Genomic DNA, 12,365 nt, shown 5'->3' with positions numbered 1-12,365 from the left:
AGACTTCTGTAAAATATTTTTACATTTCAGTACTGTAGTAATTTTCTGTAGGAGTGACAGTAAATTCTCTCAGTGTATATAAAAACTACGTAACCTGGAGATTTAATGACAGTCGAAAGAAGTAAAGGTAGTTGCAACAATGACCCTGGTTAGAACCAAGGTTCGTAAATGTGCGATGCGTACCGCACTATAAGGTTGGCTCAGGCGGCCCGGCCAGTAGCCGGGTTTTGGGGGGAAATATTTGGGGTGGGAGGAAGAGGAGCGCGACAAGGGCTTAACGTCACATGAGCCCAGCAGAAAAATAAAAAGATGCATGCGTGGCTCCTGCTAACCCGAGAAAATTGCCGCCGTTAGGAGTAGGTGAAACGCGGGAAAAACCCCAAGCTCGTTAAAAAACGCAAGATGGAGCGGAAACCCGAAAGCCACAGTTGGCGGCCTGCTGGTCATGGGAAAACCAAAAATCAGGAAAATGATATAGGTATGTAATATTTTAAATTAAATTGTTTATTTTTTAGGTAGAATACGTTCATTAATGCTCAGATTAAGAAGTGGTATTAGTTATCAAAATGATTAAGGGCGTGTTTTATAAAATAAACGTATATTTCGTCTCAACGTGAGTTTGAGTGAACAGGCTTAAGTAGTTTTATTTTTTTTTTCAAGTTTATTTTTGACACAAGTTAAAATTGAATCATGCCTGAACTTAAATGCTCAGTGTTGGGCTGTACTAATTATCGCCAGACAATTAACTAGAGACCGCAAGATTTCTTATAATAGCTTTCCAAAAGATGTAAATAGAAGAAACGAATGGCTAGAAAAATGTAGAAATCCAGGGTGCATAAATCTGAAATATGCTCGTGTTTGTTCAAGCCTTTTTAAGGATGATGATTAATAAAGCTACCTTAATCATGGATTAACAATAACTCACAGGGATAACTCTCTTCGAAAATAAGTTTGATTCAAACGCCATCGGTCCTAGCGGGCGATTTTTTTTGGGCGCTGTGAAATCTAATGAATTTTTTTGCATCGCGTTTCTGTTTTTAGTACTTAAAATGTTTTCATCAGGAAAAAGTTTTTACGATAATAATAATAATAGAATCCAATAACTGTGGGATTTTTATTAATGTAAAGCTATTTACTATTTACCTATGCGATATAAAAAAACATTACGGCTTAAACAATTACAAATCCTATTAAATTCCGAATAAAATAATCTGCGGATCAATTTTACAGACAATCACCATTTTTAAAAACCATAGTGTCGATCTCAGATACGAGATGGCGTAACTATTTCCGGATTTGAATCGTTTTTGTGGCGGAAAGTGGGGGTGTAGGACTGTAAGAGGAGAAGAGGTTGTAGCAAACGTATTTTGGCTGGCAATGATAGTTCTATGTAAGAGAACTATCCCTGTGAGTTATTTTTTATCCATGCCTTATGCCCGAGGGGTCCGTCACTTCGAGGAATCTCGTACGGATCCTGATTCCGTGATTCCGAATCTCTAGAATCTAATCAGGATTCATGAGAATATTCGAATCTTCGGAATCTTGGAATCCTACTCGAATCGATGAATCACATACGAATCACGGAATCTCGTGTGAATCACGGAATCTCGTTCGAATCACGGAATCAAAGATTAATCACGGAATCTAAAATTGATTCAAGGTATAAGCGTCGGCCACACTTACAGCAACTGTCGGCTCTATCATTGTCACCTGTATTATGAAAAGGCACCTGTTATTAGAGATGGACATGAATCTATCCGATTCTTCGAAAAAAGCGACTTGAATGGAGACCGCGGTGCCACCTATTAATGAAAAATGAAGTTAAATTTTAACGTCCACTTTGGATGTTATGATGTGTTCTCCCACACCCGGCAAAAGGTGCCTGGCGCGGCGTTGCGATTCTGGTTGCTAGTTCTCTTCCGATGGTACAGCTTCCTTCCTCAGGATGTGTCGGGATGGAAGTGCTGGCTCTTAAGATCCGCTTTACCACTGGCTGGATTACGCTTTTTAACATATATGACCCGGGTGGTGTAGCCTCCAGACAATTTTTCAACGATCTTCTCCTAGGAGTTGAGACATAAGCCATTATCCTAGGTGATTTCAACGCCCACAACGCACTCTGGGGTAGTAGTCATACGGATCAGCAAGGCCGCCTCATCCAGAGTTGGCTAGAAGCCCAGGACCGTCTGGTCCTCCTCAACACTGGAGTCGCCACCCGCCGCCCAACTCGGGGCCCAGAGGCTGCCCTCGATCTGACTTTCGTAAGCTTCACATTGGCTATCTCTCTCCCCTGGACAATTTTAAACCGAGGAACAAATGATCATCTCCTCATTTTTATAGGTGACCCAGCATCATACATGGGCAAACCTCCGGAGGGCTTTAAGGGCCTCATTGAAATTAACGTTAAGCCCTCCAGCCCACCAAAGTTCCCTCCGGAGGTTTGCCTACGTATGCCTAGCACACACTACACGTTCTATTGAAAGTGGTATGCATTGGCACTATCCAGCGGTGGACTGGAAACATTTTAGAATCCTTTTGGATGACACACTGGGGGACGCTCCGTTATCGGTATACTCTGCGGAAAATCTTCTCCGCCAGATTGTCCTGGCTATGATTCCTACCAAAAAGGGTAGTGGACGCTCGTTGCCTCGTCACTGTTCTAACAAGCCCAAGGAAGTCCATCAGACCCGTCGCAGGGCGCAGCGGTCGGGCCTCCTGTTGGACCAGGTTGCTTACATAAGGGAGAAGGCTGTTTATAAACGACTGATTAGTGACACGAAGCGTGCTAGTTGGAATACCTATTGCGACAGGCTACATGCACACACGCCCCTGCCTCAAGTTTGGAACCAGGTTAGGTGGTGCAAAACAGGAATCCGCCCCAGGAAGCTCCTCACGCTCCATAATGGTGCTAAAATACTTACTGACCAGAAAAAGGTTGTAGAGTGTTTGGCATCCTCAGCTGGCGCTGACATTCATCCCCGCCGGTGTATGTCCTTGAACCATTACTCGCGTGACCTACCAATGCCCCGTTCTCGGCAGAGGAACTATATGGGGTCATCTCCGGGTTACGCAATACGGCTCTGAGCGTGGATAACATTTCCAACCTTATTATAAAAAATACTACTCTGGCGTTCCGCACAGCACTTCTAAGTTTCTACAACCGCCTGTGGGAGGTGGGCATCATGCCGTCGAGGTGGAAGCAAGCCATCCTCCATCCGATCTTAAAGCCGGGAAAGTACCCACTTCTGCTGATTCATACAGAGATATCTCTCTCCTCCCGAACCTGGGAAACCTTTATGAGAAGCTGGTACTGGGCCGCCTGGTTTGGTTCCGGGAGAAAAATCATGTTATCAACCAAGACCCATCGGGATTCCGGAAGGGTCTGCGGGCGACGGATAAGGCTTTCCGGTTGACTACGACGGCACAGTGCACCCTAGCAACCAACCAACATTGTCTATAAGACGCCTTCGGGAGTGTTCCTCACCACGCGCTCCTCTATTAGTTCCAACGTTGCAGCCTCGAGGGCAACCTTCTCAGCTGGGTGGAAAGCTTCTTAACAGATCGTACCTCCCAAGTGCGAGTCAACGGTTAAACAGGGCGTCCCTCAGGGCAGCTCGGTAAGTCCCCTCCTCTTCAGCATCATGCTGGATGGGATTTCCTGGCTATGTCGAAGGGCGGTCTACCAAGGTGACAAGCAGATGATATCGCTGCCTGGATATGCGGTCGGAACTTGGAGCGTCTATATACGACCATGTAGGTCGCGCTGGACAATGTTTCGCCCTATGGCGTAAGATGGGGCCTAAACTACCAGCTGCTGAAATGCAAATACATGGTTCTATCCAAGGTCAAACAGATTCCGAACGCTCTTCAACTTCAGCTAGGACGCAATATACTGTCGAGGGTGACGTCATACAGATATCTAGGGGTTACTATAGACGACAGTCTCTCATGGGCGGCCCACATCGACGGGCTGATCTCGACTTCTCTGGAGCGTCTCAATCTTTTAAGGCGGTTTCGGCGACTGACAGAGCAGTCCTTAGACTGCTTTACACCCATCTCATTCGTTCCAGGATGGATTATTCCAGCTCTCTCTAGTCGTCGGCCACCTCCACTGCTCTTGGTAAGCTCGACAAGGTTCAAAATGCAGCTCTCAGAGTCATCCTTGGGGTCCCGCCCTCAATAGCCATTAGTATCATGGAGGTGGAAGCAGGGCTTCCTCCATTGTGCTTCAGACGCGAATTGTTGGACCTCCTCAACCTCACTCCGTGCGCCGTGGCGGACACTCCTTCTTACTACACCTCCTTTTTGAGGGGAGCATTGTCTACTCTTGAGACTTTGGAACATCGCTTCCCGTTGGGACGTTTACCATTCCTCCTCGGTGCTTGGCGTTTGGCACAGGCCCACAACCTGAGCTGGCTCTTCAATACCACGCCACGACGTTTCTCTCGACTTGGCTCACTACCGCAAAGGAGTATAACAGTTCGGATATGCTACGTTTCCTCTCGGCTCTAGAAATAACGCTACAGTCATCTATACCGACGGCTCGTTGGCTGAGGGCTCGGGTGTGGCGGGTGCGGCTTTCGCGATCCCTGCTATCAATGTCGGCGCGACGCGTCTTGTGGATTCCGGTCATTCCATAAACAGGATCGAACTCTTCGCTATTCAAATGGCTTTGTCTTACGCGCCAGGCAATCTCCAAGGCACTTTGGTTATATGCTTGGATTCGAAAAGCGCTCTGACGAAGCTTCACTCTCGTTCTACGGACCCGGTGATCACCACCATTGACGACCTATGTGATGGATACCAGTGGCCTATAACTCGCCTGTGGTGTCCGGCTCATGTTGGAGGTCCGGGCAATGAAATGGTGGACCGTCTGGCGGGAGTTACTAAGCTTCTACGCCCACCAAAGGTGGACTTCCTCCACGCGGAGGTAAAGGGCGCCAGCCGCAGGGCAATTTCATCGACATAGACCCAAGAGTGGTCAGTAACTAGGACACAATGGCGTCTTCTGGACGCGAAGCCTTTTCGTGGCTCTCAAGCTATTATGCGGATATCTTAAACGCGGCGGGATGACACGCTACTCGCGTGCCTCGGCTGTGGCAGACTTCCCACTAAGGCGGTTCTCCATCGCTTTAATCTAAGTTCCACGGCCTCCTGCGCTCGGTGTGGAGCGCAGTGGATGACGTCTTATTCGTTTGCCCATCGCGACGGACGGCTCAGGCTTTTCTTCTTCGGGCACTTACGTCTAGGGCTCTGCTGGCCAATCTAGTAGACGTCCTCAGTGCAGGTACACGCTGGATTCTCCGACGTCGTTGCGACCACCTGTGACATTTTACGTAAAACCATTCAAGCTTGATTATAACTCTTTTTGGACGTTTGTTTGGGCCTTTTGTATTACTTGACGGTATTGTAGTTTATAAGTGCCTCTCCTGTTTGCATGGTGTGAAGGCGTCCAGCCATATACACCAACCTTTTACACGTTATCCCCCCCCCCAATGATAACCTGGTCAGACAGCCGTTGTTGAGTATTATATTTAAACAACTCTATTTAGTGTGGACTTTAAACTAAATTATACTATAACTAATAATAATAATAATATTGTAATTTATGTTATTCACCAATTTAAAAACGATCCAATCAACGCGAGGTGTATCTATAATTATCGCTTAACTATCTTGTTTTGGTGTCAACGATAGCGACATCTGTTGAAAAAAGCGCTACTTGTCGTCGAGCCGACACTTGCTTTAAGGCCCGCAAACGTTTTTTTATTGATTTGAAACGGTTTTAAGCGATTTAACCAGACATAATTTAGAATGTTATAATATAAATTATCTCTGGTTTAACTAGGTTCACACTTATGGTCGAAAACGATTTGAAGATCTTCGAAACCTTTTTAGACGTATCGCGTATGTGTGAACGTGGCTATAGTTGAATCGTATTCGTATTACCGAGCGTATTAGCTCGTCGTATTCTCGGGCGTATTACAATCAATTACAATTTGGTTGGCTCGAATTTGGAACAGTGAAGGCGAGGTTTGAATCTCATGCAGACGGAAAATTAAGTAAGCAGGGTGGAACATAAGGAACTTTTTAAAGTGAACCAGTGAGTGGCAGTGATTATCGACTTAGCTATCGACCCCGTGCCCTGAAATAACTGAGCTAATCCATAATATGTATCCGTAGACCAAGTTAAATTAAAGGCCACACCGGCCTTCGCATTATTACAATTTCCGGTGTGAAATTATGAAAAGTCACCTGCTACTCGATTTTCGGGCTGGATTTTTCAAACACCAGTGGGACCCTTTTATTTAGTGGTCCAGTGAACCACTGACCCTTAACTGACCACTTTCGATTTAATTTTTAAACTGACCTAGACAATTTTTAACTGGTCATCTACCTAGTCACACCGCCTTTTCTATAATATTGGAACAGCTAGATTGGTCTTGGTTGCGAATAGATGAATCTAGGAAGCTCGTACAAGTGTGTAGCCGAACAAGAATCACGGAATCTAATAAGAATCACGGAATCCAATAAGAATCAAAGAATCAAGAGTGGAATCACTGAATATTAAGGAATCATGGCGGAATCACGGAATCTGGCTAGAATCTAGAATCTTAGCAGAATCAAGAATCTTGATTCCAGATTCCTTGATTCGGAATCTCGTACACGATTCCTCGAAGTGACGGACCCCTCGCTTATGCCACTATTCGAGCTTTTTGAATCCAATTCTCGCAGGATATTAAAGGCGAATGTTTTACCATCTCAAAACCTCCCAAAGAATATGTTATCATGCCATTACACTTCGACATCTAGACCATCTTGTACGACTAACGCTCATCGGTAAGGGACCCATCAAGTCCACCCCGACCACTGCCCGTGGACCCTGGACCGATCAGTGGCGTCGCCAGACAATTTTTGGGGGGCCATGACCCCCCCCCAAATTTTTTCCAGGGCCGACCCAAAAAGTAGGTCGTGGCCCGCCTAGCTCATCAATAGTTATCTTATATTATATTTGGTATACCTAAACGATAAAAAAATGCTAAATCTATTGTAGGTTTATATGTACACCAGAAAGCTGAATAAAAAAGAAACAGCTGTCAAAAACATTATTGTTAAACGTCCCGGGTTTCTTATGTTTCCGCATGATTCCGTCTTCAACTTCGCGGGAAAAAACGGTTTATGGTAGACAACCCTGATTTTAACTTGCTCTCGATAGCGCTTTGTGTCGCTTTGCACCTCCTTCCATGGATGATGGATAAGGGATAGCAGTTCTCGGTTTTTCATATTAATTGTATTAATTTGGAGGATAAGCCTTCAAGGTAAGAATAAAACTAAACCCTTTATACTAAGTAGAATAAAGTTGCTACCGGCGTTAACGGTTAGGCCTACCACAGCCTATCGTACAATATTTTTTAGAATTGAAAGCTCGTTGAGTTATTTTAAATCTTGGGAATAAGTTCTGTGTTATTTATTATTCAGCGGAGCTACATGGCAATGCAGACTGCAGGTTGTAACAGAACTCCATTAAAACAATTCCCCAACAAACAACAAGCAGATATATCTGCGACGGTCTGAAAGTACATCGAATTCTAGTTCATTTTAAGAATATTTAGTGAAGTAGTGAACGCGAAGGAAACAAATTGCACTTTTGGTTTTTATGTGCAAAATGTTCGTAAATAACATGGCATATATAGTCCTATAAAATCCTATAATTTTGAAAAATAGTCCTATAAATCCTCTATTTTTAGAAATATAATATTTTTCCAATAAAATGAAACAATTTGAGTGGGGCCCTGATCGTATATCAAAATAAATATAAATTCATATATATATATTCATTCATGGTGTTAGTAAATTCTGAACCATTTAGTTTAGTCCAAATTCACATTTGGGATTCGCGTAACTCGCTTCACGAAATAATCTTAAAATCTACTAAAATTCCAGGTAATCCTTTGCATTTCTAGACTAAATAATTTAATATGACACTGTACGGTGACGGTGACACTAGTTTTTTCGAAAAAGTAAAAATCCTAACCCGAACAAATTTATTAATTAGGAAGTAATGGATAAGTTCGTAGTTCGTAAACCGAAAGGTGAATCGTTTAACCATAATCAGAATGAGAATGATGAGGTGGGTTCTGTTGGGGAAATTGGTAACGGTGAAATATTCGAAGATGGTAATGATTGTGTTACCGAAACGGACACCAGTGTTTCGGGACAGTGCAAGGCAGCGAGTGAATTGAAAGATTTAAGTAAATCTCCATATGAGGATCCCCGAAAACCAATTCTATTTCTGTTTCCATCCAGTGAATTCGGCAAGCGAAAAAGTTCTTTTAGGGGTTCCTGGTATAAAAATTTTAAATGGTTGGATTATAGCAAAAGCCAAGATGCAGCATTTTGTTTCGCGTGCAGGCATTTTAAAACTAATTTCGGTAAACAGGAGGAAACATTTCAGTCAATTGGAATGAGAAACTGGAAACGAGCCATAGAAAAATTTGAAGAGTACGAAACTGCACAGACGCAATTGATTGCGCTGGAGAGATGGACAGGATTCCAGGAAACTCGTTAGTCGGGATCGGTAGTCACACAAACGGTTACCGCAAATTTGCAGCACATATTGAAGAACCGTTCGTACATTCGAAGAGTCATTGAAATAATACTTTTAACTGCTAGACAAGGAATAGCTCAACGTGGACACGATTAATCTTTTGACTCTCTGAATAGAGGAAATTTTCTGGAAATTCTTAAAACGTTTTCCATGTTTGATGGTTTGTTTGGCGAGACACTCTTAGACTACATGCCAGGAAACGCTTCATATTCGTCGCCATCAAGTCAAAACGACTTAATTGAAGTTTCTGCTAGTATTATATATAACAAAATTGTTGCGGAAATTAAAGAAGCTCAATTTTATTCAATTATGTGTGATGACACACGGGATATTAGTGTACTCGAACAAATGAGCTTCTGCGTTCGTTATTTTTCAAATGGTAAAATTGTCGAACGATTTCTGTGCTTTCAAGAAGTCCAAGACTTATCAGCGGCTGGATTAAAAAAATCCATAATTTGTGATAGAATATCAAAGTACGGCTTTGATTCCGCCATTTGCGTGGGCCAAGGATACGATGGTGCTAGCGTCATGAGCGGTAATTGTAAAGGGGTAAAAACTCAATTTAAAGAAGACCACCCAATGGCGATATACGTCCATTGTTACGCACATCGACTCAACTTGGTTTTGGTTGACACGTGCAACGACATTCAAGAAGCCAAGGATTTTTTTGATCTTTTAAACAGCGTACATTTTTATTTCTCAATTCCAGGCATAGCACATAGGAAATTTCGGGAAATCAAGCAAGAATTACAATTAGGTTGTACTGAACTTCAAGCTCTTAGCAATACACGCTGGGCATGCCGAATGAGGTCGATAAAGGCAATTAAGACAACGTACCTGGCTTTGTTGCAGTATTTGGAGGATCCAAAGGATGGCTCCGAGCGATGTAAGGCTCTCGGATTATGCACTTTTCTTCGAAAGTTTTAAACTATAATTACTTTGCTTGTTTTTGAGAAAAAACTCACTGAACTTTTAAATAGTCAACTTCAATCAACCAATCTTGACCTATCCCAAGCTATTATGGCGGTGCAAGCAGTGATAGATACTCTAAGAGGATTTAGAAATGAGGATGCGTATAAAAATCTTCACGAAGCGAAAAAGGTAGCAGAGGATCTCTATATCGAGGTGGATTTCGAATCAGAAATAGTACCCAAGTCGATGAGTAGTTTTGTGATAACGGAACTAACTGGACAACGGACGGAGGAATAAAACCAAACTTTAAGAATTGGAATCTACTACGCTTTATTGGATAGAATAATAAATGAAATGGAACGGATATTTATTGGTGGACAAAACGCAAAAGTTTTGGAAGGAATAAGCGCGATGACGCCTTCTCTTTTGAGCCAAGACTCGGAAAGATTTTGTCTTACGAAAGACTCCGTGAATTCGGTGCACATTACAATATGGAAGTTCCTGAGGCTGAGATATTAGTTGCCAAGAACTATTTGAGAAAACTAGAAGAAAATGCTCTACCAGGTTCTATATTAGATCTTCTGAACACGCTACCGAAAAATCTTTTTGCCGATCTTTGTAGAATGTTACAAATTTCTCTATCACTTCCCGTGACACCTGTTGTCTGTGAATGCTCATTTTCACTTTTGAAACGGGTAAAAAGTTACTTAAGAAACACCATGGGTCAAGTTCGACTTTCATCTTTTTAGCTCTCATAGCAATCGAAAATGAGGAATCCTTTAATATATGCATCGACTGCGTAATTGACGAATTCGCCCGTACTTCCCACACAAGCTGTAAAACGCCGTGTTAAACCCTCTAATCGTTACCTACGTAGAATCCAAAGATTTACTACTTTATAATGACCCGTTAACATCTGTTACATCTATGGCGTCACCTCTTGTCCAACCCCTAGCTGGCACACAGTGGCGGCGCCAGGATATTACTATGGGTAGGCTACTTAATTCTTTAATTTGGGGCCCCCCCTTTACATACACTAACTAAATAAACTGTGACAAAACCGGTTTATTTTTAATAATTTACAAAAGAAATGTACATGACTGTTTAAATGAACTCTGAAGTTATTTTTTTTAGTCGATGAGCATAAAAATGCACATATGGGCAATATCCTCCAACAGCATTCTCCATTTTCACTTACAATTGTTGCAAAAACACTTGCCAGTTGTCACGCTTTATTTTATCTTTATTTTGGAAATTGGGACTCGGAGTCTCAGAGACTCGGAAAACAAAATAATCCGGTAACCAAAAAGCACCCAATAAATTCAAAGTACGGTGAAGGCAAAAAAAAACAAAATGGCGACGGCCGTATAGGACAAGGCTTATCAAAAAAACTTCAAACTATCAATGAGAAAAGGGCATAAAAACTAGCAAATACCCTTTTCCAAAAAATTAAACGTTATAGCAAAAAGTACCTAAAGCTACCTATTGAAGTTTTTACGCTTCAATGATAATAGCAGCTTCCACACAAGATGAAAATGAATTAAGACGGAGTCAACATTTTAAAACGATAAATCAAGTTTATTTAAGATGAAACATAATTCGAACTGAAGCAAGGTTACATTTTGCATGGCGGTTTTTATACTGTAAATGTAACCATTAAAAAACATGGAAGAATAAAACGTTATCGGTGCGACAAATAGAATATGCTTTAAAAAATATATTTACACAATAAAAGATTTTATTTATTTGTTTACACATCGCATATCTTTATCGCTTCCAATTTTCTTCAACATTCGCCCTCGATGAAGATATCGTTGTACGCAAAAAGATTCAACATCTGACGTAGGCGTATGAAGACTGTGGCAGGTAATGGCTTGGTTAGGATGTCTGCCAGTTGATTCTCGCTAGACACGCACGTTACGTCGATCTGACCGTTCTGAACAAGCTCCCGGCAGTAAAATTACCGGATATTTATATGTTTTGTGCGACGGTGGAACTCCGGATTCTTGATCAATTTAATTGCTCCGGTGTTGTCGACCCGCAAAACTGGAACCTCGTTGAATTGTTTTAACACAAGGCTTCCTTTGATATTCTCGATCCAGACAACATCTTTAGCGGCTTCTGTGGCAGCTACTAGCTCCGCCTCAGTCGTTGAAAGAGCGACTGATACTTGCTTTCTGCTAGCCCAACTCACAGGCGTTTTTCCAATGAAGTAGATGATCCCCGAAGTAGAGCGTCTCGTTTTTTCACAACCTCCATAATCAGCATCAGAGTATGGGATTGTAGTCATCGTATTGTTCGATGGAAACAGCAGCCCCATGGTCGTTGTACCTCTTAGGTAACGGAAGATTCTCTTTACAGAATTCCAATCTGCTATCGTCGGACTTTCCATCGCTTGTGAAACACGATTGACTGCATACTCGATATCAGGCCGGGTGCTGAGAGCTGCATAACTCAAACTTCTTCTGGCTTTCTTCCTGCATGTCTGCGGATACGGCAGGAGTTTTTATCGGCTTGCAATCGACCATATTGAACCTCTCGAGTACTTTCTCCAGATATGAACTCTGGTTGAAGTTTACAACGTGCACGCAGGGCATAGCCGCTTGAGGGTTTAGAAATGAACAAACTGAACGACGTTATAAATAACGAACTAGTAATTTATTAATGAAGGCATTAAAAGAATATTTACAAATTATATACAATTAACGAATATTACTAGATAAGTAGTAGCGACATTACTGCAAGAACTGCAGAAGCTCTATGACACCTTAGTGAAATGACAGGTGGTTTTATATACGGTCAAAATCTTATCTCTAAAGGAGATAACGGAAAGATAAGATTTCGT

General features: G+C 42.3%; 1 protein-coding gene and 1 pseudogene across 1 annotated transcript; one reads left to right on the top strand and one right to left on the bottom strand.

Annotated features, from left to right (window-relative positions):
- The first annotated feature begins 8,758 nt into the window (after window positions 1-8,758).
- Window positions 8,759-9,817, top strand: LOC149957268 (zinc finger MYM-type protein 1-like). Its single transcript, XM_090166938.1, has 2 exons — window positions 8,759-9,528; window positions 9,589-9,817. Exons 1-2 carry the CDS (start codon window positions 8,759-8,761, stop codon window positions 9,815-9,817), a joined length of 999 nt encoding a protein of 332 aa, XP_090023064.1.
- A 1,663-nt stretch (window positions 9,818-11,480) lies between these two features.
- LOC149957267 (uncharacterized) lies at window positions 11,481-12,117 on the bottom strand (annotated as a pseudogene).
- Window positions 12,118-12,365: the final 248 nt, after the last annotated feature.

The sequence above is a fragment of the Leiobunum rupestre genome, chromosome 2 (assembly GCF_980474605.1).
Source record: "Leiobunum rupestre chromosome 2, qqLeiRupe1.1.hap1, whole genome shotgun sequence".
Classification (NCBI taxonomy): Eukaryota; Metazoa; Arthropoda; class Arachnida; order Opiliones; family Sclerosomatidae; genus Leiobunum; species Leiobunum rupestre.
The sequence above is the reverse complement of the archived record's forward strand: the minus strand, read 5'-3'. Positions and strand labels throughout refer to the sequence as shown.